Genomic DNA, 27824 nt, shown 5'->3' with positions numbered 1-27824 from the left:
GTGACTTGGTGTTGTTTATTTGGTGGTTAAGCAACAGCACCGTGACACAGACGTCATTACCGTGAATTCGAAACCTTTAATTATATAAATTGACCTGAGTAGAGCCACCGGTCAAACAGCGGTTCCAAGATTTTCCACACATACTTCCAATCTAACATCCATGTTGAATAAAACAAATTACAATTTTAATAAGAAAAAAAATAAAAAAAAAAAAAAAACACATTCTAAAAAAAAGTTAATATCTCCATTATACAACTTAAAGTAAAAAAATAAAATAAATTAAAAAATTCAGCTTTTTACCGGGTGTGTGATTTTAACACTGACACTGTCCATCAGGTCAGCGGACATTTTATTAATTGAACAAATATTGTGGTACTTTCATTATATAGCCATCAAGAACTATGTCTAGAATTCAGATTTAGAACTCTCATGATCTTGTCTAGATCTAGATCTACTTCTAGAATTTAGAATCTAGACGTAATCAGTGGTGTCGCTAGGGGAGGGGTGAGGGCCGCACCTGATGACACCCATTAAGGGGTGACACCAATTTGAAAAATGCACGTTTTCAAAAACTAGAGATCTTAAAAAATATGACAGTAAAAAGAATCAAAATAATTTTTGTTAAAAAATTATGTTTCAGAAATAATGAGAAAAAAAGTTGCATTGACTTTGTTGTTTTGACAAAAAATATGGCAAAAATTACAAAAACCACGAAAAGACTAAAAAAAAAAAATTCACCAGGCTTGAAAATTTCGAAAACTGTTGCATTTTGACTTTCTCTTTGTTGACGTTGAAATTGCGGCCTGGCCGTGCGGTTTGCGCTCTGGAGGACAGCCGTTTAGATTTATCGATGGTCTCGGGTTCAAACCCTGCCCGCTCCCATCCCCCATCGTCCTGCGGGAGGTTTGGACTAGGAAATAAGCTTCAACTCTCAAGGAACATACGAAACATGTAAACAATTTTGACAAATGATTTAGGAATTTTCTCTTCAAGGAGGACCAAAGCTAATGGTACTGATATCTTAAAATGCCTAGAAAGGGATGGGCCTGAGTTTTTTAGATTTTGTGCTCAGGGATATGTCTAAAATACACGAAAGAGTGCAGGCACTATGAGAACAACAACAGAAAAGCACTTTTAATCGCTCTGTACGCCGTTTATTTAAGCTATGTGGTCGAAATTCGTTTTCAGAAAATTCTTCCATAACATTTTTGGTACTCTAAAAAATTTTTTTCTTTCTTTGACGCTATTACAATGGACCTCATTCACCAATCGTAAATAAACACACCTAGCCACGTCATGATATTGATAAAACAATGAAAAATACGTATCACATGACAGCCTTTATCCATTTCATAATTTGTATAGAAGATATACAGAATCTCATGGCTAAATTTTGTGTGTTTAAGATTGGTGAATGAGGTCCATTCGATGGGAAGTTTGAACTCAACACACTGGAGTGTCATTAAAATTTCTATAAACAACTCACTGAATTCCCCCTCGTGTTGCTATTAAAAGTAAGTAAAAAGTAAAGATCCCCTTTCAGACCTTGTGGTCTATAAAGCAGATGAAGCAAAGTTCATCTGATTCTGTGGCCTACGGTTAACAAGGGTGTCATGTGGCCAGCACAATGACCAGCCGCCTTTACTTTTCCCCAACTAACGTCACATACCCATCAAAGCTGGGTGGACTCAGAGGCGCCCGAAGATCCTGAAATTAAAAAGTCCGGTTTTCACAAGGATTCGAACCCTGGACCCCCGGTTTAATAGCCAAGCGCTTTACCACTCAGCCACCGTGCCTCCCGTGCTGCTATTAGACCCATGATTTAATGAATGTTTGACGGCGGATGAAGCTCTTTGGCGCAGCTCTGAAAATACAGACACTAGAGGCGCAGCTCTTAAAATACAGACACTAGAGGCGCAGCTCTGAAGATACAGACACTAGAGGCGCAGCTCTGAAAATACAGACACTAGAGGCGCAGCTCTGAAAATACAGACACTAGAGGCGCAGCTCTGAAAATACAGACACTAGAGGCGCAGCTCTGAAAATACAGACACTAGACTAGAGGCGCAGCTCTTAAAATACAGACACTAGAGGCGCAGCTCTGAAAATACAGACACTAGAGGCGCAGCTCTGAAAATACAGACACTAGAGGCGCAGCTCTGAAAATACAGACACTAGACTAGAGGCGCAGCTCTGAAAATACAGACACTAGAGGCGCAGCTCTGAAAATACAGACACTAGAGGCGCAGCTCTGAAAATACAGACACTAGAGGCGCAGCTCTGAAAATACAGACACTAGAGGCGCAGCTCTGAAAATACAGACACTAGAGGCGCAGCTATGAAAATACAGACACTAGACTAGAGGCGCAGCTCTGAAAATACAGACACTAGACTAGAGGCGCAGCTCTAAAAATACAGACACTAGAGGCGCAGCTCTGAAAATACAGACACTAGAGGCGCAGCTCTGAAAATACAGACACTAGAGGCGCAGCTCTGAAAATACAGACACTAGAGGCGCAGCTCTGAAAATACAGACACTAGACTAGAGGCGCAGCTCTGAAAATAAAATACAGACACTAGAGGCGCAGCTCTGAAAATACAGACACTAGAGGCGCAGCTCTGAAAATACAGACACTAGACTAGAGGCGCAGCTCTGAAAATAAAATACAGACACTAGAGGCGCAGCTCTGAAAATACAGACACTAGAGGCGCAGCTCTGAAAATACAGACACTAGAGGCGCAGCTCTGAAAATACAGACACTAGAGGCGCAGCTCTGAAAATAAAATACAGACACTAGAGGCGCAGCTCTGAAAATACAGACACTAGAGGCGCAGCTCTGAAAATACAGACACTAGAGGCGCAGCTCTGAAAATAAAATACAGACACTAGAGGCACAGCTCTGAAAATACAGACACTAGAGGCGCAACTCTGAAAATACAGACACTAGACTAGAGGCGCAGCTCTGAAAATACAGACACTAGACTAGAGGCGCAGCTCTGAAAATAAAATACAGACACTAGAGGCGCAGCTCTGAAAATACAGACACTAGAGGCGCAGCTCTGAAAATACAGACACTAGAGACGCAGCTCTGAAAATACAGACACTAGAGGCGCAGCTCTGAAAATAAAATACAGACACTAGAGGCGCAGCTCTGAAAATACAGACACTAGAGGCGCAGCTCTGAAAATAAAATACAGACACTAGAGGCGCAGCTCTGAAAATACAGACACTTGAGGCGCAGCTCTGAAAATACAGACACTAGAGGCGCAGCTCTGAAAATAAAATACAGACACTAGAGGCGCAGCTCTTAAAATACAGACACTAGAGGCAAAGCTCTGAAAATACAGACACTAGAGGCGCAGCTCTGAAAATACAGACACTAGAGGCGCAGCTCTGAAAATACAGACACTAGAGGCGCAGCTCTGAAAATAAAATACAGACACTAGAGGCGCAGCTCTGAAAATACAGACACTAGAGGCGCAGCTCTGAAAATACAGACACTAGAGGCGCAGCTCTGAAAATACAGACACTAGAGGCGCAGCTCTGAAAATACAGACACTAGAGGCGCAGCTCTGAAAATAAAATACAGACACTAGAGGCGCAGCTCTGAAAATACAGACACTAGAGGCGCAGCTCTGAAAATAAAATACAGACACTAGAGGCGCAGCTCTGAAAATAAAATACAGACACTAGAGGCGCAGCTCTGAAAATACAGACACTAGAGGCGCAGCTCTGAAAATACAGACACTAGAGGCGCAGCTCTGAAAATACAGACACTAGAGGCGCAGCTCTGAAAATAAAATACAGACACTAGAGGCGCAGCTCTGAAAATACAGACACTAGACTAGAGGCGCAGCTCTGAAAATACAGACACTAGAGGCGCAGCTCTGAAAATACAGACACTAGACTAGAGGCGCAGCTCTGAAAATACAGACACTTGAGGCGCAGCTCTGAAAATAAAATACAGACACTAGAGGCGCAGCTCTGAAAATACAGACACTAGAGGCGCAGCTCTGAAAATACAGACACTAGAGGCGCAGCTCTGAAAATACAGACACTAGAGGCGCAGCTCTGAAAATACAGACACTAGAGGCGCAGCTCTGAAAATAAAATACAGACACTAGAGGCGCAGCTCTGAAAATACAGACACTAGAGGCGCAGCTCTGAAAATACAGACACTAGACTAGAGGCGCAGCTCTGAAAATAAAATACAGACACTAGAGGCGCAGCTCTGAAAATACAGACACTAGAGGCGCAGCTCTGAAAATACAGACACTAGACTAGAGGCGCAGCTCTGAAAATAAAATACAGACACTAGAGGCGCAGCTCTGAAAATACAGACACTAGAGGCGCAGCTCTGAAAATACAGACACTAGACTAGAGGCGCAGCTCTGAAAATAAAATACAGACACTAGAGGCGCAGCTCTGAAAATACAGACACTAGAGGCGCAGCTCTGAAAATACAGACACTAGAGGCGCAGCTCTGAAAATACAGACACTAGAGGCGCAGCTCTGAAAATAAAATACAGACACTAGAGGCGCAGCTCTGAAAATACAGACACTAGAGGCGCAGCTCTGAAAATAAAATACAGACACTAGAGGCGCAGCTCTGAAAATACAGACACTAGAGGCGCAGCTCTGAAAATACAGACACTAGACTAGAGGCGCAGCTCTGAAAATACAGACACTAGAGGCGCAGCTCTGAAAATACAGACACTAGAGGCGCAGCTCTGAAAATAAAATACAGACACTAGAGGCGCAGCTCTGAAAATACAGACACTAGAGGCGCAGCTCTGAAAATACAGACACTAGAGGCGCAGCTCTGAAAATAAAATACAGACACTAGAGGCGCAGCTCTGAAAATACAGACACTAGAGGCGCAGCTCTGAAAATAAAATACAGACACTAGAGGCGCAGCTCTGAAAATACAGACACTAGAGGCGCAGCTCTGAAAATACAGACACTAGAGGCGCAGCTCTGAAAATACAGACACTAGAGACGCAGCTATGAAAATACAGACACTAGAGGCGCAGCTCTGAAAATAAAATACAGACACTAGAGGCGCAGCTCTGAAAATACAGACACTAGAGGCGCAGCTCTGAAAATAAAATACAGACACTAGAGGCGCAGCTCTGAAAATAAAATACAGACACTAGAGGCGCAGTTCTGAAAATACAGACACTAGAGGCGCAGCTCTGAAAATACAGACACTAGAGGCGCAGCTCTGAAAATACAGACACTAGAGACGCAGCTATGAAAATACAGACACTAGAGGCGCAGCTCTGAAAATAAAATACAGACACTAGAGGCGCAGCTCTGAAAATACAGACACTAGAGGCGCAGCTCTGAAAATAAAATACAGACACTAGAGGCGCAGCTCTGAAAATAAAATACAGACACTAGAGGCGCAGTTCTGAAAATACAGACACTAGAGGCGCAGCTCTGAAAATACAGACACTAGATGCGCAGCTCTGAAAATACAGACACTAGAGGCGCAGCTCTGAAAATAAAATACAGACACTAGAGGCGCAGCTCTGAAAATACAGACACTAGAGGCGCAGCTCTGAAAATAAAATACAGACACTAGAGGCGCAGCTCTGAAAATACAGACACTAGAGGCGCAGCTCTGAAAATACAGACACTAGACTAGAGGCGCAGCTCTGAAAATACAGACACTAGAGGCGCAGCTCTGAAAATACAGACACTAGAGGCGCAGCTCTGAAAATAAAATACAGACACTAGAGGCGCAGCTCTGAAAATACAGACACTAGAGGCGCAGCTCTGAAAATACAGACACTAGAGGCGCAGCTCAAAAGAAAATTGGCAGCTTTAGGTGAACACATGCATTGCTACTGAACTTAACATTTTGGTTTTGAAAAATAAGTCACCACTTCAGGAGTAACTTCATATCAAAAGGGATAAATATTGACTTCCCAGTGGCTAAATTAGAGTACTACAATTAGTTTTCTGAACCCATAAAACGCGTGTGGCAGTTCAGCCTCTAAACATCAGAATTGTAATTCCATTTCGTATGCACTCATTGTAAAACAGCTCAGCACTTTAAGGGTTTAAAGAATGTCAAAATATTAGGAGAGAAAGCTGAATGCTGGAGTGCCAATGCTGAGCCATACGGCAAGATATTTTAACAGAAACACCAATACTAGAATACATTTACAAGCAGCAAAGGTTAATCTTGAAGAAACTAGAAGTAGGGTGTGTATTCGCATTATCATTCAAATGGCATACCGATGGGAACCTTTACCAACTTTTTGATAAGCTTCTTCCAGATTCAACTCCTGTAAAAGAAGCTTCTTCCCAAATGCATCTCATGTAAAAGTAGCTTCTTCCCAAATGCATCTCATGTAAAAGAAGCTTCTTCCCAAATGCATCTCATGTAAAAGTAGCTTCTTCCCAAATGCATCTCATGTAAAAGAAGCTTCTTCCCAAATGCATCTCATGTAAAAGTAGCTTCTTTCCAAATGCAACTCCTGTAAAAGAAGCTTCTTCCCAAATGCATCTCATGTAAAAGTAGCTTTTCGAAACTAACGTAAATAAAAAACTATTAAATAAGAACTTTTGAGACACGAATTTCAAATCAGGGACTTTTGTCCCTTTGAAAATGACATCGCCAAAGATAAAGGCACATTCCTTGTTCCATATGCTAGAACAAATGTGTACAAAAGCTCCTTCTTTCCTATTAGAGCATGGAATGGGTTGCCTGAGTCAGCCAGAAAAACCAACGGCTTGGCAGTTCTGAGGTCATTGATTAACATGCAAGACGCTTAGAACTTAATCATCTTCTTTTTTGAAGTAACGTCTGTATTTTATAAGATAAGATGTCACATGACCACTACTTCTCACATAATAAGCTAGTCTTGTTTTGTTATAGACGTTTCTGATGTTCCTTGAGATTTGAAGATAATGACATCCCAGACTAAACATCCCTCAAGACCAGACAGCCACAGACAAGATACTCAAACTATATATCATTTAGCTCTAAGATCTTTAGCTCTAAGAGCTCACACAATGAACCATTTTGGTCATATTATAAACTCTGCTAGGGCTCTACGAGTGGACTAATCCTTCCAGCCCTGTTTTTCAAACGGACTTCATCTCAGGTCACATTATACGCGAGAATGACCAAATGGAGAAACCACTCACCAAAGACACAGTCGGGATCCCGTTTACACCTCTGAACATATGAATAATACTCCTCAGACTCTTCGGTTCCTTTATGCGTCCAACGGTAATTACCTGCCAAGTGTGTATACACACATGCAAACCCAGAACAACCATAAGGTACTTCTCCCCTGAAACAATATCAACATAATTGTTGTAAATACTTACAGTAGAACAAAGACAGTTTTAGCTATTTAAGTGATTTCCAAACTACGGCCAGCGGGCCACATCGGACCCATAAGTAAGAAATATCTCTCCCTTAATATTTTTTTTTACAAAAATGTATAATGAGGTCACCATTGCTTGGTTTAGTGGAAGGCACACTTATCCTATCGAGGGACGCATTACAAAAATGTTCTCGGAATGGGTGTCGCATATATATATATATTGTTGTAACCCTGCCTTGCACGAATGCTTGAGGTGCGCACTGTTGAACGTAAACAGGAAGACACTAGAAGAGAGAGAATAACAGTGCATCAGGAACTGTGAAGAGTCTGAATGTTTGGTAAACTAAGAGGCCAACTTTTGTGCTGCCTGAAGGTTGTAGAAGGGACATGGAGCGAAGCGGGGAAGGCTGTCGTTGGTCCACATTCGGGTTAAGTAGCAAAGGACTGGTATACTTAGTAATAAGTCTCTGAGGAAGCTGAAGGATGTTATGTGTTTACCCTAGTGAATAAACACAACTATTTATTTCCTGTTAAACTGTGTTGAGTTGCATGCCTTTTCGTTGAGTGCCTAACCTCGAGTTGCAACAATATATATGGCGCGTCAAAAAATGTATACACACTTTTAACTGTTTTAGACATTTGATTTCCCGTTCTACAAGGTTAAATTTCTGCCAGAAAGTAATGTCATGTTTCTTCCACAAGTTGCAGCAGTGGCAAGGAAGTAACTGCAACATGGCGGACATGCGTTTGAGTTTTGAAGAGCGGAAGCAGATAATTAAGTAGTAGTGGAAGTTTGAGAATGCAGCTGCGGTTGGAAGACAGTGGAGACGTGAGCTTGCTGACCCAATATTCCCATTTGTGCATTATACTGTAATGGTGAGTTTTATTTCCAACAAGATGGCGCCCCGCCGCACTATCATAGGGACGTACCAGCATACCTGGATTACAATGTGCCAGGCCAGTGGATAGGACGCAAGGGGACCAATCGAGTTTCCTGCACGCTCTCCAGACCTCACGCCGCTGGATTTCCTCTTATGGGGCACAGTTCAAGATGAGGCGTACAAACGTATGCCAAGTCACGTGGACACCTGGACTCACTGTGGAATGAGATTCAGGCGGTGGGGGCAGAAATCTCAGTGGGCACTTTGGTCCGATGTACGGAATCAGTGTTGACTCGTGCTGCATCAATATATTGATGCCAAAGGCCACCAGTTTGAACATTGCTCACACTAATCACATTTATTTTTCCATTCGTACATTAAGCTTTCCATGTCCAGAAATGTAGCATTGTGGAACGGAAATTAAATTGTCTATGACAGTTCAAAGTGTGTATACATTGTTGACACACTCTGTATATATATATATATATATATATATATATATATATATATATATATATATATATATATATATATATATATATATATATATATATATATATATATATATATACATATATATATATATTTATCATGTACTTACACTAGCTAACTGTGTTTAATGTCTTTTAATTCACATTCATACTGTATTATGCATTTACCTTTCCTATTTTACACTCCCAGTTGAGGCATTACAATAAGATTTTAAAATATGTGAAACTAAGTTTACGAATTAAAAAACAAAAAATCGTCTGTTCACATCACAACATTTCACCATAAAGGTAAACTTGTACTTGATTTAACGTGTTCAAATACTCGTGCACAATGTTCCGGAACTGTGGAACTAGCTTACTAGTTGTTATCCTCGTGACTGCTGTCAAATTACAGTCAGTCAGCATCGAACTGTTCTTTCACTTGTTTAGTTTGAAACAGAAAAAAAATTTCTTGTTCACAGATGTGTGCGCACCCAAATAATGTTCATGCTAAACAGCACAGTTTTTTTTAAAGTGTGGAAATACAGCTTCTTGCGACTCCCGCGGAATAACTGAATGGAACATTTCTTTCATGCCATAATTTACTTGGAGGTATTTCCTCTAGAGCTGAATTAGCTTCGGCACTAAATGGTGAGCAGGGTATTGAAAAAACTGATTCCAAGTTCTTGACGTCTGGAAATTAGCTTTCAAATTCCACAGTCAAAGAATTCAAATAAGTCTTGTACTTTTCAACCATTTCGCTAGAAATAGTTTCACCTCTAGCAAAGGAAAATGGCAAAACTTTTTTTCACTTGCTTGCCTTGAGAAATGGGAAAGCTTTGTTTGAAAAGATTTAACATGCCTAACATTTCATGTGTAATTTCTTCCGATGAAAAACATTTTGGCAGATATTGAGCTTCAATCTGGATACGTTGAAGACTTTTTCCTAAGGATCTTATATAAAGAAATACACTATCCTTGAAGTCAATGTGAGTATAATGCAAGAAACAATGATAAAGAAACAGAATAGGTGCAAGTATATCTCTGCCGACTGTAAAGCAGACTCAATCAAGTAGATTTATTTCTTTGACACGTGAAAACATGAAAAGGGATTTTTTTTTCAAGGGCATCCTATTTAGGAGAGTTTAAGAAAAAAGGGCCACTGGCCACATCAAGAGCTTTTGACAGATTCACAAATACGATAAAGAGCACCTGTTTCTCGGAATTTTTCAGGCAGCCGTCGTAGAGAATCATATCTATACTGTAATTCAACAGCTGACAGCTCTTGAGTTCTTGAGATCCATTTAACAAAACGTAAGACCCTGATTGAAAGACTACACCAGATTTTTAAACTTATATGGGAAAAAGAGATGGAGCCATCTCTCATCTGAAGCGCAAAGAAAACGCTAAATCTGTAAATCTGTGAGGAATATCTTTTCTCTCTATTACTAGGAAAAGCCTCTTCACTCTTTGACTCCGTCCGGAACAACGCACTGGACGTTGGTTTTACTCGACAAAAAAGGTCGAACCAACGCTGAAATCATCGGTGATTTAAAATTATTATTTTTTGTTTCTATTTCTCCGGTTCATGTTTTTAATTGCATAATTTTTTTTATCTGGGATAGTTTCCCTTTGCTAACCATCCGGAATGTCCTTCATTCAATGTGTTTTAATTTTTTACCGAAGGTTATAAAGAGACGAAATTTTAGCACAGTAAAAATGATCTTTACTTCAAGACAGCTTCAGGGAAAAAATGCCAAGAAAATGCTGAGAAAGAGGATCCTTGTATTTGCTGACAAAACTTTAAAAGTCTGCTGCTCGCTCCATAAAAAACCTACAGAGTATTGTCGGAGACTTTTCAAGAGCATGAAGACTGGCGTCTTGTAATTGCCTGTTCCAAAAAGACCTTACTCAAACAAAAGCATTGGATCAAGGGAAAGGACATAACTGCACTTTACAGATTTACCTACCTTGACAATAAATTTCCTGAAATGGAAACGTCGAAAAGAAATCGCCAAGGCGTCCTAAGGTGGAAATGCCTAGTAATGTTTAAAACAGACCAGCCTTTACCTAACGTACATTGCCATGGGTCTACCGTCCATTCATACCCCTGATATGACTCTAAAGATACATATATATATATATATATATATATATATATATATATTGTAATAACTGAAGAGAGGCAAACTCAACGAGACATAGACGTTCATTTACACGGAGACATGACAAACACAAAAGGACATCTGCCTTGAGTACAGCAACTCCATGTTGGCTCTCTACTTGGGCGGAAATCCTTCTTCTCTTAATGTCAACATCCTGTTCTAGTCTGGTTACTAGAAGTGCGCATCTCTGCACTAGACTTGATGGCGGTGCGCATGGCAGAGTCATAACAATATATAAATAAAAAAATAAATATTTATATACACATAGAGAGAGACAGAGAAAAACACAGACTGGGTGAGAGAGAGAGAGAAGGAGGCAGACAGAGACACAGGGGCAAAAACAGAGAGTAGGAGACAGCGAAAGGGAGGGGGGAAAGAGAAAAAATTGGCCTTAATATTTCTATTTCGTTACTGTTTCAAGAATTTCTTAAATCCTTTCCAGAACTCCCGTTTCTTTCTTCTTAGTTCAATCGGGTTAAGTCTGTAAAAGAGTAAAGAAAGAGAATGCATAATAATAATAATAATAATGACACTAAATGTGTATCCCACTTATTATACATGGATGATCTAAAGCTATATGCAGAAACCGAGCAAAAATTACACACCTTAATCAAAACGGTAAAATGCTTTAGTGACGATATCTGTATGTCTTTTGGCCTGGATAAGTGTGGCATCATAAGCATTGAAAAGGGCAACGAACACCAGCATTGAATTTGAAGGCATCGAGGAATTGAACTCTGCTTCTCTTTATAAATATCTCGGAATAAACCAGAATGCCAAGATAAACCATAAGAAATTAAAAGAGGACTTTCTTGGCAAATATAGGCAAAGAGTTAATAAAATCCTCAACACCAAACTGTCTGGCAGTAATCTCATCACTGCAATAAACAGCTGGGCCGTCCCAGTGCTCCTTTACACGTTCGGTGTGATCAAATGGACTGACACCGACCTACATGACATTGACAGACTCATTAGAAAATTACTAACCAAGTTTCGATGCCTACACCCCAAGTCCTCCACAATAAGGTTATACCTGCCCAGGAAGGATGGGGGTCGTGGATTGCAGAACATCTTCAAATTGTGTAAGATGCAAGTTTTAAAAATACGATCAAAACTGCTCGCCTCCAGCAACAAATTAGTTTCCTTCCTACGGAAATACGACTCCGATGCAACCCCTCTGAACCTACACAATGCTGATGTCAATATCGGTTTGGACGACGTAGGGCATGAGATTCGCCAATGGGAAGATATAACACTCCACGGAAAATTTCCGGCTTCATTACATGGGGACAACATCGACAAGGCTGCTTCCTTAACATGGCTCAAAGCAGGTCATCTCTACTCTGAAACAGAAGGCTTTGTTACAGCAATACAGAACAGAGTAATCAGGACAAAAAATTACGAGAAACATATCCTGAAACTCAATGTTGTCGACAAATGCCGAAAATGTGGAAATGTGGGCGAGTCGATTGAACACATTATGGCAGGATGTCCAGCCCTATCTGAATCAGCCTACCTAGGTCGCCATAACCAAGTTGCAAAGTTAATACACCAACACCTGGCTTTGACGTACAAATTGATCGGTAAGGACACTCCCCCTTATTATAAATACACTCCTCAAGAGGTTCTCGAGTCTACTGAACATCTGCTGTACTGGGATAGGCCTATTCTGACCGATAAAACGGTAGATTTCAATCGCCCGGATCTTGTTCATCGATAAAAAAGTAAAAACCGCTACCATTATCGATATCGCCGTACCACTGTCTCATAATTTAAGAAAAACTGAGATAGAAAAACAAAGAAAATATGGGAACCTAGGCTTGGAGATTAAGCGTCTATGGAAATTATCCAAAATAACAGTATACCCCATTGTTAGATCAACCGAGGGGGTAATAACAACTGACCTCACAGACACCTTCAAGGCCCTTAACATTCCTAGGAACATCTTCGTTGCCTGTCAGAGGGCGGTACTGCTGCAGACCTGCCACATTACCAGAAAATTCCTCAGTGGAAACTGTTAAAGGGACTACGATGAATTTTGTTTCTCTTTGGCGAAACTCGACCCTGGCAGCGCCAGAGAATGACTACTCGTTCATTTCTAACATAATAATAATAATCTTTATTGTCCGTATGGAAATTTGTCTTATAATTTGTGCATTACACCAAACAAAAAACATTATAACTATAAGAAACCAAAGTGTACATTCACTCAAAGTTTACGTGTGACAAAGTTTGTGTCTGTTTGTCTTTGCTATTGGTGTCATGTGGTAAAATCACAAAATCCTGACACAAAGGGTGATTCTTTATTTCGAGGATCTTGTTAGCTTTTTTATAGATGTTTGTCTCAAACAACTGCCCGAATGGGGTTTGTTTTTTTGCCAATGATTTTACCAGCAGCATTTAGGATTCTATATAGTTTATTTTTATTTTTAATGCTCAGATTGCCATACCAGGCAGTGATATTGAAACTTAAAATATGGAAACATTTGGGGGGTGGAAACAGTAAACGTAAGTTAATTTTTAACTAAATCTAGACATCACTATAGAGAGGAGGATCCTAGCAATGGAATTGAGATGCTACAGAAGGATCCTAGGTATCACATTTAAAGACCGCATCACAAACCAAGAGAATACAGACAGGGTTGGGGCTGCGATTGGACCCCATGATGCTAACTATCGTAAAAACAAAAAGGCAAGCTAAACATCTATGACCATATCACAAGATCTTCGGGGCTCACAAAGACCTTCCTTCAGGGAACATTACCAGGAAAAAGAAGAAGAGGCAGGCAGAGAAAGCGATGGGAGGACAACATAAAAGAATGGACGGGCCTGCCATTGAATGAGGTGCTAGCTAAGGCTAAGGACAGAGAGTAATGGAGAAGGACGGTAGACGAATCTTGCTTGGTGCCCCAACGATCCAACTAAGGCAGGGGTTCTCAACCTGTGTGTCGCGACCCCCTTGGGGGTCTATTGACGATATGCCAGGGGTCGCCTAAGACCATTGAAAATATGGATTGTATTTGTTTACTCTTCTATTGCTGTATGTGAGTGTCGGAGGGAGGGGGTCGCGGCAGAGTGGGGGGGGGTTGTAAAAAGGGGTCGCTGAGAATAAAAGGTTGAGAACCGCTGAACTAAGGGATAGGCAAAGGTTAAAGGTAAGAAATCACAGTTCCCCTTCACCTATCCCTAATACTGTTAGACTTTTGGGGCACCATGCTGTGACGTCTTGAACGGTGTGAATGTTGATTGAAGGATATTAGGGCCTCTTCCGGCCTGTACTTGTTTAATCACACACGACCCGCGACGTGATTCCATCCGGCCCGCCAACACGTCGGCATAAAATTTAGAAACTGTGTCTTCTCCAAAGTTGGAGTAAATTGCCTGTCACCAATAATAAGTCAAAATATTTGTTTTCTTAACTCTTTCTCTCCTAACTGACGATACTAGCGTTGATTCCACCAATTAAGGAGAGAAAGAGTTAAGAAAGGGGGCCTCTTTCTAAAGGGCATAATATTCAACAGCTTTTTGAAACCAGGCTAGGTACCTCCTCTACTTAGTAGCTATATATTTAAAAGTACTAGATTCACGGGTTTCAAATAAAACTAATTTATTGTCTATATCCTTTTTTTTTTTAACCTTTTGTTGATGTGGCCCGCAACATTAGTGTCAGAAATTAAAATGGCCCTCTGGTCAAATAAAGCTGAGTATCACTGCCGTGAGGTATACCCAAGGTATACCCAAGCATCTACGATTATTATCATGCTACCGTAGAACTACATTTATCACAACTTACATGTACAACCGATACATATTACTTTTTTTTTTTTTAAATCAAGATATGGTTGATTTATTGATCAAGCTTTTTCTAAAAGTGCACTCATATCCCACACCAATGCAAAGTCACTCTATACATTTTCATCTTAAAAGTCATTGATTCTCAACTCGGCGAGGGACATTTGAGGGCAACACAGATTGTTGTGGTCACTGACTCAAAATCTGTACTACAGGCTTTGCAAAGCCCCGGACCATGGCCCCTAAATATCAACACTGTCATCATGGCTTCACATAACATTAAACAACGCTATAGCACCCCTGTAATTATGCAGTGGGTACCGAGTCACATAGGTGTGACTGGCAACACAACTGCAGACTCTTTGGCCCACCAGGGAGGGCAAATTCCACCTACTGAACAGGCTGTAAGCTTTCATCAAGCCCTGGCTATAATACAAAAAACAGAAATGGAAAAGTGGTTTGAGTGCTGGGACAAGTCCCAAAAGCCCGTGGAGTCTGGGAGCGCATGAGGCGCCCTGACCGCACTTCCCCGTGGTGGAGGCTGTCCAGGCCTGAGCAAGCTATTATAGCACAGTGCAGGACAGGCCACTGTCCTGTTGGCTCATATTTCTCGCGGCTATGGCCAAATTTTGATTCACGGTGCCCCCGCTGCGGGGAAGAAGAGGAAACCGTGCCTCATATTCTGTTTGACTGCCCCAGACTTGCTGATCTCCGTCTCGACAGGTCTGGGAAACCCAAAATTCTCGACCTGTATGGCGACATTTATGCACTACGCAAGACAGCAGGGTTTCTGTCCAGGGCTTTTGCAAGGGAGGATTTGAGCCTCTCATGCCCTCACTCTAATGGAGTTTGATGATGATGATGATAAATTTTCATCATGTTTAATTTTTTTTTTTTTTTTTTTTTTTTTATAAATGGACATTTTGGTGTCAAGTGAAGTTTTGCGATTTTAAGCTTGTTGGTCAAGTCCTACTATAAAAAAGCTTAAATGCCAAAACTGACCAGCTTAGTCATGAAATATTACATCCAAACTGACAAATAACAAGGTTACAAAAGACAGTTTGTGTGGAAATCGGCCCCCGAAGTAAAATGTTTTACATAATTCGGATACTCCTTCAGAGTTGAAGATAGTTTATTTCCTAGTCCAAGCCTCCCGCAGGACGACGGGGGATGGGAGCAGGCAGGGTTTGAACCTTCGACCGTCGATAAATCCGAACGACAGTCCAGCGCGCAAGCCGCACGACCAGTGGTCCACCCAGGTAAGCTTAAATATTTTCAGAAAGAACATCCGAATGAAATTATATCAAAGACAAATGAGAGATAAGAATGGAGAAAGAAGGTTAACAGATCTTGTGTAGTGCCCCAACGGTCTCAAAGATCAAAGAATAGGTGAAAGTGAATGTAAAGTTAGATGTGAACCTGGCCTAACTAGTTTCCCTTTCAGACCTTGTGGTCTATAGGGCAGATGATGTAAAGTTCATCTGTTTTTGTGGCCTATGGTTAACGAGGGTTTCATGTGTCATGTGACTACAAGGTCTGAAGGGGGAACTAATTAGGCCAGGTTCACATCTAACTTTGCATTCACTTTCACCTATTCTTTGATCTTTGAGACCGTTGGGGCACTACACAAGATCTGTTAACCTTCTTTCTCCATTCTTATCTCTCATTTGTCTTTGATATAATTTCATTTGGATGTTCTTTCTGAAAATATTGAAGCCTGCCTGGGTGGACCACTTCGGGGGCCGATTTTAAGTTTGTATTTCCACACAAACTGTCTTTGTAACCTTGCTATTATAGCTTTTATATAGCGCTACCTTCATGCTTATAGCATGCTCAGAGCGCTTTGGTGCAATGTCATTTGTGGACCAGTACATTGGCTAGGGGTCAGGGGTCTACCGTCCATTCATACCCCTGAAATAGCTCTTAATAATACACAGTTAATATACACATACATATATATATATATATATATATAGAGAGAGAGAGAGACACACACACAACATAGAGAGAAGTAGAGAAGAGAAAAGCATAGTATGGGTGGAGAGAGGGGGGGGAGGGAGGGATGAGGAGAGAAGGAGGCAGACAGAGACACAAGGGGGGGGGGGGAGAAACAGAGAGTAGGAGACGATGAAAGGGAGGAAGGGGGGGGGGGGAAGAGAGAGATTAAAAAAAAAATGGCCAAATATATTTGTATCTTCGTTACTTAATTCGTTCTATTTCTCTCATTTTCGCTTCTCTGACCAGTTTTTCCAGTCTCTCCTGTTGTTGTCGTTCTTTCCATATTTCTATCATGGAAGTTTCCCTGTAAAAAAGAGTTAAGAGAATGGAGGATGAAACTATTTTGTGGCGGCACTACGTCGACGTAAAAGTTCATTTTTAAAATAAAATTTTGACATCACCGCCCACCCATCCCGCTATTCCCCCTAAGCCTGGGGGGGGGGGCGCTTAGTTTAGTCTAGAAACGTACCGTAGTGAACATACTTTGAATGCGACATTTCTAGTGACGACATAGGTATTGGCTAGAGCAGAACCTGCCATTGGTCACTGCAACCTATGCGGTCGCAGTGGGACCCGCACTTTCACAGGCCCCGCGCTAATTCTATATCTCCTGAAAAGTTTTGAAAGTCTCCAGGAACAAATAGACCAAAATGTCGTTTAGGCCTGTCATGAAACGTACTAGTCTAGAAACGTACCGTAGTGAACAGACTTTGAATGCGACATTTCTAGTGACGACATAGGTATTGGCTAGAGCAGAACCTGCCGTTCGTCACTGCAACCTATGCGGTCGCAGTGGGACCCGCACTTTCACAGGCCCCGCGCTAATTCTATATCTCCTGAAAAGTTTTGAAAGTCTCCAGGAACAAATAGACCAAAATGTCGTTTAGGCCTGTCATGAAACGTACTAGTCTAGAAACGTACCGTAGTGAACAGACTTTGAATGCGACATTTCTAGTGACGACATAGGTATTGGCTAGAGCAGAACCTACCATTGGTCACTGCAACCTATGCGGTCGCAGTGGGACCCGCACTTTCACAGGCCCCGCGCTAATTCTATATCTCCTGAAAAGTTTTGAAAGTCTCCAGGAACAGATAGACTAACATGTCGTTTAGGCCTGTCATTCAATAAAGAAAACGCAAATTTAACCGCGATATAAAAAAGGTATTGCCAGCTTTCTTTTAATAAAAAAATGTAATAATAAGGCGAATCGTAACCAAAGCTGAAAGTTTCATTACTTTTTATTACTATAAGAGTCACTGGAATATAAATAAAGATCTGAATCTATCTCTTAAAAAAAAATCAAACGCGATATGTTTTAAATTTGATCTTGATTTTGTACTTAGTAAGGAATCAAATTAATTTTCACGTATTATCCTTTTCCATACACAGACTGAGCCCCGAGCAATCCCTTTCGCATACGACCCCGCGCTATCCGTTTCGCATAGGGCCTTGCAATTGTTAGATTATTAATGTAGATTTTTAGGACAGTTACCGCTAGCGCGGCTAGACTCTCAAAAGGATAACATCCTATTTAGTGACTGACTCGAATGTGACCCATACTATATAAATTAAAGTTCACTAGTCGACCGGCGGCGTAGCATACGCCGCTATTTTGCAGGACCGGCCTTAGGTGACCGCAGTGGACCCCGCACTTTCATAGGACCCGCGCTAATTCTAGGTGTATAAATTATTAAATTAAACCATTGTATAATTTATAACAGATTTCCCGCGGCCTCTTGTCGATTTACCAGGAGCTTCTGGAAATCTCCTGAAATGGCAAAATATAGGAAAAAGTCCTGGAAATATCCGGAAATTATTAAAATCTTTAGAAAATTCATACGAATAATAGACAAAAATAGTCATTTTGGGGTGTCATTCAATAAGGAAAATGCCAATCCTACGCGCGACAAAAAACAACAAAAAAACGGCATTATCCCGTAATTTTGGAATCTGGTGAAAGAAGCTTCTTGCGCCTCAAACTAATGAAGAATTACTTTAGTTCAACAATTCTCTTAGATAGATTGAAACATTTGTCAATTCTATTGAGCGTGATCTATGTAGGAAATATATTTTTTATGATATACAGTATGACTTCGCTACACGCAAGGCTCGTTAAGTAATTTTGTACGTAGTAAAGGATAAATACAATGCAAAGACGAATTTATTTTCTAATATAAACTCCTAATTTTCACTTATAAGCCGTATTCCTACCCAAACTTAACCTCGCGAATTCCGTTTCGCATAGGGCCCCACAATGTTTAAGTCCGGCCCTTCTATTTAGTGACGGGTGAAACAGAGTACATTACTTGTTATATTTATATATATATAGTCAACCTACGGCGTAAGATACGCCGCTATTTTGCTGGGCCTGCCATAGGCCACAGCAACCTATCTGACCGCAATGGGCATCACACTTTCATAGGACCCGCGCTAATTCTATGTGTAAATTATTAAATTAAACCATTTTATAATTTATAACAGATTTCTCGCGGCCACCTGATTTACCAGGAGCTTCTGGAAATCTCCTGAAATGGCAAAATATATTTTTTTAAAAGCCATGGGAATCTCCGGAAATTATTAAAATCTTTTGAAAACTCATACAAATCTCATGAAATATATAGACAAAAATTGTCATTTTGGGGTGTCATAAAATATGGAAAACGCCAATCCTACGGGCGATAAATAAAAACGGCATTAGCCGTAATTGTGTAATCTGGTGAAGGAAGCTTCTCGCGCCTCAAACTATTGAAGAATTACTTTAGTTCAATAATTCTCGTAGATAGATTGAAGCATTTAATAATTCTTCCTATTGAGCGTGATCTATGTAGGAAATAAAATTTTCATGAAACACTGTAAGACTTCGCTACACGCAAGGCTCGTAACGTAATTCTGTACGTAGTAAAGAATGAATAAAATGCATAGACGAATTTATTTTCTAATACAAACTCTTAAATTTGACTTATGGTCCGCTTCCCTACCCAAACTTGGCCCCGCGAAATCCGTTTCGAATAGGGCCCCACAATACTTAAGTCCGGCCCTGCTATTTAGTGTTTGTAAAATGTTTTACATGTTTCGGATGTTCCTTCAGAAAAGACGATAGTTTACTTCCTAGTCCAAACCTCTCTCATGGGATGGGAGCGGGTAGGGTTTGACAGTCCAGCGCGCAGCCATCCGTAGCGAGCTGTGAAAACGTGTTCTCCCTCCCCCCCTCTTGTTTTTTTTTCGTGGGGTGACTTTCCGCAGAAATAAGAGAGTGATCTTCCCATTTACTTCTTGTTTGACCTGATTAGGGAAGAAGAGGATTATATATATATATAGATGATTCTACTCTATCACCAGTGATCTCAGGTACTGTGCATTGATCCTTTTGTAAAGATCTTGTTTGTACTAGCATAAGCAATATACCATACAGCCGTGATGCCACAAATACGGCCCGCGGGCCACACACGACCCGCTAGGTGATTCTATCCGGCCCGCCGTAAAATGTAGAAAATAAATCTTACCCTACGTTAGAGGGAAGTGGCTTGGTACCAATTATAAGTCAACATATTTGTTTTCCTAAAGAAAGAGTGTCTCTTTTTAAAGGGGTTCTCAACCTGTGGGTCGCGACTCCCTTGAGTGTCGATTGACGATTTGTTAGGGGTCGCCAGAGGCCATCGAAAAAATGAATAGTTTTGTCTGTTCTCCTATTGCTGTGTGTCTGAGCGGGAGGGGGGGGGGGGGTCGCGTCAGAGTATGGGATTGTAAAGAGGGGTCGCCGAGCTTAAAAGGTTGAGAACCACTGTTCTACAGCTTTTTAAAACCGAACTCCCTCTTGGTACATCATGCATGTAGTAGCTAGATATTTAAAAGTACTAGATTCACGGGTTCCTAATAAAAATAATGTATTGTCTATTTCCTTTAAAAAAAAAAAAACAAACAACCTTTTTGTTGATGTGGCCCGCGACATGAGTGTCGGAAATTAAAATGGCCCGCCGTTCGAAGATAGTTGATTATCACAGCCATGCGGTATTCCCAAGCATCTAGTATTATTAATCAAGCTACCACAACATTAATTACAACTCACATTAACATCCGATACAGGGGGCGTAATTGGAAAATCGGTTGATTACTGTGAGAATGATCTAGCACTTAATGGTCTAGATAAACCAAATTTAGGTTTTATGGAAATTTGCAAAACTCGTTCTAATTTTTGTTACTTTCGCAATCAATTACTTAATAAACGGGTCTACTACATGCAAAGATATTGTATAGACAGAGACGTCATTTGACATCACAACATAGATGTCATTTGGCAACATTACATAGACAAAGACGTCATTTGGCGACATTAAAAAGACGTCACTTGGCGACATTACATAAGAAACGTCGTTTCACGACATTACATAGACAATGACGTCATTTGACGATATTACATAGACAGAGATGTCATTTGACGACATAACATAGACAGAGACGTCACTTGGCGACATTACATAGACAGAAACGCCATTTCACGTCATCACATAGTCAATGACGTCATTTGACGACATTACATAGACAGAGATGCCATTTGGCGACATTACATAGACACAGGCGTCATTTGACGACATTACATAGACAGAGACGTCATTTGACGACATTACATAGACAGAGACGTCATTTAACAACATTACATAGGCAGAGACGCCATTAGACGCCATTACATAGGCAAAGACGTCATTTGACGACATTACACAGACAGAGACGTCATTTGACGACTTTACATAGACAGAGATCTTTCTCAAAACACAGGTACTTACAGAACATTATCCCAATACTGTGCTTGTATGTGTGGGATTAAACTGACCACCACCACAACCAGCAGAAGTATTACCAACGTTGATGTCCTCATTGAGAGAAGAAAAACTCTAGAACACTTTCACAATTTAAAACAAGAAAAACATAGAAAATATTATTAAAAAAAAAAAAAGAGAAAAAAAAGTCTAAATGTATCAGTTGAGGGTCAGTCGTGTAGCGTTATATGTATAGCTGACCTAGACACAAGAAATCTGTGCGATTAGAAATAATTTCACCAATAGTTTTTGTTTAGCATTTAGCTCTCACTAAACGCCCAGATCCTATCATTTGTCTAGACCAGTTGTGAAAGAGGGAGCGCGGAACGGGAGTGTCTATAGGGTGAATGTTTACATGATCGTTTTTTTAATGCATAAGAAAAATGTTTCAGGGGAATAACAAAAAAATTGCGCACAATTTCAGTTTGATGCGAGTTTGGGTGTCAGAGAAATAACATGTACAAAGTTTTGACCATACAATCAGACAGAGTGAGTTGTAAAAATGAATAAACAGACAAATGCACGTGATGCGTGTGTGCGTGTGTGTGCGTGTGTGTGAGTGTTTCTAAAAATAGTTATTGACTTTTCCTGATCTTGTCTAAACGTTCTTATTCTGGTCTAAACTCTTTCTCTCCGTAATTATTTACCACATTCAGGTGGAATCAACGTTGGTCTCGTCTGTCAGGAGAGAAAGAGTTGAAACTACTCAAAATTATTCCAAATGTTGGATATATACTAGCTAATGCCCGTGCTGCACTAGAGTCGAAATAGTTGGCATGTGTTTATTTTACCAGGAGCACTTTAACAAAACAGCCTGAATTAAAACGCCACCCCACCCCATCCTCACAATCTTTACGTCCGTTTCAGTTAAGGTTGCCTGGTCGCGCGGTTTGTATGCTGGACTGTCGTTTAGATTTATCGATGGTCCCGGGTTCAAACCCTGCACGCTCCCACCCCACGTCGTCCTGCGGGAGGTTCGGACAAGGAAGTAAACTATCTTCAACTCTGAAAGAACATCCGAAACATGTCAAACATTTTACAGACAAACATTTTATCTTTTTCTTCTTTCAATTGAAAGGCTCGTAACTCCCTAATCCAGAGTATGCACAAACACTCCTTAAGCCAGTCTCGCCAGCCCCAATCATAATATTCCCTCCCTCACAATATTTTCACACGAAACGCTTCTCCCCCAACAGGGGCGTAGCTAGGGCGTAACTAGGTATTTTCAAACGTTTGAGGGCCCGGGGGGGGGGAGCTTGACCTTTTGGGGTCCCCTGCTTTTTGCGTAATTATTTATTTCTTATGTAAAAAAAACACTTGTTTGCACCACCCATTCAATTGGGGCCCGGGGGTGATTTTCTAATTCTCCCCCCTCCTCCCCCCACCATAGCTACGCCACAAAAACATTTTTGGTCCTTGTATCTTCTAATGGAAAGGCTTTTAGAGCACGATCTAGTCATTCTGAAACTATGCTACAGTTTTTACGGGGGGGGGGGGGCGGGGTCTGAGTGGCTAAACGCTTGGCTTTCGAACCTGGGGTCTTGGGTTCGTAACCCGGTGTAGCATGGGATTTTGAATTTCGGAATTTTTAAGACGCCCCTGAATCCAGTCAACTCTAATGGGGACCCCCTTGACATATGTTGGGGAAAGTGAAGTGGTTGGTCATTGTGCTGGACACACAACACCCTCGTTAACCGTTGGTCATAGAAACAGAGGACCTTTTGTTACTGTGTACTTACAGTGTTTGATATTACAAACTGTATTAATTTCTCCCAAACACATAGGCCTACACAGGCGCGCTTTCCTACAGATTTTCCTGTCCTTTGTTAACACATATTCGATAATTAAACATATTTAGTACCCGTGTCTCTGATCAATATAGAAAATTTAAGAACCACTGCTTAGTAAACACTGCTTTTTTTTAAGGCAGGTGGAGCGATTTATTCTCTATTCAGCACAGTAACTCTTTTATTGCATGCCTTTTTGCAGCCTATAAACTCTCTAATTGCGTGTCTTGTGCAGTGTATTAACTCTTTAACTATGTGTCTTGTGCAGTATATTTATTAACTCTTTAATCGCATGCCTTTTGCAGCCTATAAACTCTCCAATTGTGTGTCTTGTGCAGTGTATTAACTCTTTAACTACGTGTCTTGTGCAGTATATTTATTAACTCTTTAATCGCATGCCTTTTGCAGCCTATAAACTTTCCAATTGTGTGTCTTTTGCAGTGTATTAACTCTTTAACTACGTGTCTTGTGCAGTATATTTATTAACTCTTTAATCGCATGCCTTTTGCAGCCTATAAACTCTCCAATTGTGTGTCTTGTGCAGTGTATTAACTCTTTAACTACGTGTCTTGTGCAGTATATTTATTAACTCTTTAATCGCATGCCTTTTGCAGCCTATAAACTCTCCAATTGTGTGTCTTGTGCAGTGTATTAACTCTTTAACTACGTGTCTTGTGCAGTATATTTATTAACTCTTTAATCGCATGCCTTTTGCAGCCTATAAACTTTCCAATTGTGTGTCTTGTGCAGTGTATTAACTCTTTAACTACGTGTCTTGTGCAGTATATTTATTAACTCTTTAATCGCATGCCTTTTGCAGCCTATAAACTCTCCAATTGTGTGTCTTGTGCAGTGTATTAACTCTTTAACTACGTGTCTTGTGCAGTATATTTATTAACTCTTTAATTGCATGCCTTTTGCAGCCTATAAACTCTCCAATTGTGTGTCTTGTGCAGTGTATTAACTCTTTAACTACGTGTCTTGTGCAGTATATTTATTAACTCTTTAATCGCATGCCTTTTGCAGCCTATATACTCTCCAATTGTGTGTCTTGTGCAGTGTATTAACTCTTTAACTACGTGTCTTGTGCAGTATATTTATTAACTCTTTAATCGCATGCCTTTTGCAGCCTATAAACTCTCCAATTGTGTGTCTTGTGCAGTGTATTAACTCTTTAACTACGTGTCTTGTGCAGTATATTTATTAACTCTTTAATTGCATGCCTTTTGCAGCCTATAAACTTTCCAATTGTGTGTCTTGTGCAGTGTATTAACTCTTTAACTACGTGTCTTGTGCAGTATATTTATTAACTCTTTAATCGCATGCCTTTTGCAGCCTATAAACTCTCCAATTGTGTGTCTTGTGCAGTGTATTAACTCTTTAACTACGTGTCTTGTGCAGTATATTTATTAACTCTTTAATCGCATGCCTTTTGCAGCCTATAAACTCTCCAATTGTGTGTCTTGTGCAGTGTATTAACTCTTTAACTACGTGTCTTGTGCAGTATATTTATTAACTCTTTAATCGCATGCCTTTTGCAGCCTATATACTCTCTAATTGTGTGTCTTGTGCAGTGTATTAACTCCTTAACTCCTTAACTATGTGTCTTGTGCAGTATATTTATTAACTCTTTAATCGCATGCCTTTTGCAGCCTATAAACTCTCCAATTGTGTGTCTTGTGCAGTGTATTAACTCCTTAACTATGTGTCTTGTGCAGTATATTTATTAACTCTTTAATCGCATGCCTTTTGCAGCCTATATACTCTCTAATTGTGTGTCTTGTGCAGTGCATTAAATCTTTGATTGTATTTGTTATGCAGTTCATTAACTCTTAATTGTGTATCTTGTGCAGTGCATTAACTCTTTAATTGCATAATTTGTCTCGGTTATCTATATATATATAATTCTCTACGTCGCTCAAACATGAGGGACACCACAAACGCACACTATGATTAGACAGGCTACATGAGGCTCTATAAGGGGGTTATTAAATATACTAAAATAAAATACTTAATGAGATTTTTTACCCCTTGAATTCGCTGTCATAATAGTAGGTATATATCTATTATAATGGTATCTAGACTCTAGATCCAGATCTAAATTTATGTAGGCCTACAAACAAATGTTGTTGTTTTTTTAACGATTAGCTATTTTGATAGCTCCATGCATACAATTTTTACATTCACGCTTTCGCTTTACTTATAACATTATTTCGGTTGTTTTCAAAACATTCTCAGTGACTATATCGACAGTGATACGCAAATTAAGACCCGCGGACTGCGGGTAATATATGGGTAGTTAACTATTAACACATTATCTCTGTAATTGTCGTCCCTTGATAAAACAAGTGTCATCACTCTTTTCCGGCTGTGTACTATTGTATTTCAATTAATCTTCAAGAAGGATCGCATTAATTGATACAGTTTAAGTTGGATTTAAGAAACTCTAGAGCTTAACTAAAAAAATATTTTTTAAAAAAATATTCTTGTTTGATCTTACCGATGATGAAAATAAATGTAATGTTATTTTTTTTTTATAGCCGACGGTTACAACGGTATCATATTGCCTCGGAGCTATTGTCTTAGATCAGGGAACGACACTTAAACTACTGGCCCGAATTCCACAGTCCACAGCAGCCCTTTTAAAGCTTAAAATAATATGCAAAGACAAAGGCTTAACCATCGGCACCGAAATCAAATAGATGCTTTCCTTGGTCATGGCCACAATTTTATATGCTTGTGAGTCTTGAAAGCTGACTGCAGAGCTAGAGAGAAGGATCCTAGCAATGAAATTGAAATGTTACAGGAGGATCCTAGCAATGGAATTGAGTTGTTACAGGAGGATCCTAGCAATGGAATTGAGATGTTACTAAAGGATCCTAACCATGGAATTGAGATGTTACAGGAGGATCCTAGCAATGGAATTGAGATGTTACAGGAGGATCCTAGCAATGGAATTGAGATGTTACAGAAGGATCCTAGCAATGGAATTGAGATGCTACAGAAGGATCCTAGTAATGGAATTGAGATGCTACAGAAGGATCCTAGTAATGGAATTGAGATGCTACAGAAGGATCCTAGGTATCACATTCAAAGGCCGCATCACAAACCAAGAGATTAGAGACAGGGTTACTGCAGCGACTGGACACCCATGATGACCTGCTAACTATTGTTTAAAAAAAAACGCAAGCTTAAAATCTATGGCCATATTACAAGATCTCCTGGCTCGCAAAAACCTTCCTTCAGGGAACAGTACCAGGAAAAAGAAGAAGAGGCATACAGAGAAAGCGATGGGATGACAGCACAAAAGAATGGACGGGCCTGCCATTGAAATAGGTTCAAACTAAGACAAAAGACAGAGAGGAATGGAGAAAGACGGTCGACGAATCTTGCGTGGTGCCCCAACGGTCCAACAGACTGAGAGGGATGGGTAAAGGTAAAAAAAAAGTTACAAGAAAGTTTTGTGTGGAAACACAAACTGAAAATCGGCCCCCGAAGTGGTCCACCCAGGCAGGTAAAAAGGCAGGTTTCAATATTTTCAGAGAGAATATCAGAGTGAAATTCTATCAAATGCAAATGACAGAAGAATGGAGAAAGAAGGTTAGCTGATCCTATGTGGTGCCCCAACGGTACAGCAGACCAAGGGATAGATGAGCGTGAATGTGAAGTTAGATGTGAAGCTGGCCTACCTGATATCTTATAATGAGTATCTAATTGATTTGTTTTGTAAAGGGTCAATCTCTTATTCAAAGCCTCAGAACTTCAGATATCCGTTAAAAAAATTCCCTTAGTTTTGTATTACATTTCAAGATGATGTCAAGGTCATCTGATTCTGTGGCCTACGGTTAACGAGGGTGTCATGTGGCCAGCACAACGACCGACTGCCTTTTACTTTTTCCTAACTAATGTCAGGTACCCATTAGAGCTGGGTAGACTCAGAGGCGCCCAAGGATCCCGAAATTAAAATCCCAGTCTTCACCAGGATTCGAACCCGGCGACCACGGTTCAGAAGCCAAGCGTTTTACCGCTCATCCACCGCACTTCTAGTTTATAAGATAAGATTAAATAAAATATCACGCGTTTGAATAATCATAACTTTATTTTTTTTTTCTACTCAGCGAAAAAAATAAATTTGAAAATATATTTTAAAAAATGCTTTGCATACCGATGGATTCGTATTTTATCTAATGGATATGATCGTACTTAACTTCTTATTTAAGTTGTTTTCAAAATGGTGTATATTTATATGCATACGAAATATTAAATATAAAATTTGACAGAAAAAAAAGAGAAGAATGAATTTATTCGTTGCCCTAGCTAGCAGCGTATTGAAGACGCGGTACAACAGAGGCTTATAAAACGCTTAAGGTTTTTTTCACTTCTAAATCTAAAAATGAGCTCAAATGTATTGAATTGTTTTAGATATTCTTTTAACTTACCCAAACCTTGAAACTCTTCAACCTCTCGCCAATTTCTAGTCGCCTGAAAGATTGCACGTCGACAGCAGCCTGGTAAAGAGTTTATATCTGTTTAGTGAGGGACAGATTAACCTTAAATAGATAGTAGATA

The 27824-nt window shown here is 40.2% G+C and overlaps 1 protein-coding gene across 1 annotated transcript; it reads right to left on the bottom strand.

The window, feature by feature from the left end:
• Positions 1 to 27824, bottom strand: LOC106079558 (uncharacterized). The gene is made up of 6 exons (XM_056044943.1): positions 27695 to 27824; positions 21436 to 21551; positions 16859 to 16957; positions 11276 to 11344; positions 7163 to 7311; positions 1 to 151 (listed from the first exon to the last, which is right to left on the bottom strand). The coding sequence occupies exons 2-6, from the start codon at positions 21525 to 21527 to the stop codon at positions 81 to 83; spliced, it is 480 nt and encodes a 159-aa protein (XP_055900918.1). The 5' UTR covers positions 21528 to 21551; positions 27695 to 27824; the 3' UTR covers positions 1 to 80.

Source organism: Biomphalaria glabrata, chromosome 10 (genome assembly GCF_947242115.1).
Source record: "Biomphalaria glabrata chromosome 10, xgBioGlab47.1, whole genome shotgun sequence".
NCBI lineage: Eukaryota > Metazoa > Mollusca > Gastropoda > Planorbidae > Biomphalaria > Biomphalaria glabrata.
The sequence above is the reverse complement of the archived record's forward strand: the minus strand, read 5'-3'. Positions and strand labels throughout refer to the sequence as shown.

Bases quoted from the DNA above. Each gene is read 5' to 3' on its own strand.
- LOC106079558 (XM_056044943.1), bottom strand. From the start codon at position 21,527: ATGAGGACATCAACGTTGGTAATACTTCTGCTGGTTGTGGTGGTGGTC. The intron at 16,958-21,435 runs GTAAGTACCTGT...TCTTTTTTACAG, and splicing joins CAGTATTGGGATAATGTTCT to GGAAACTTCCATGATAGAAA. The intron at 7,312-11,275 runs GTAACGAAATAG...ATATTGTTTCAG, and splicing joins TTTAAGAAATTCTTGAAACA to GGGAGAAGTACCTTATGGTT.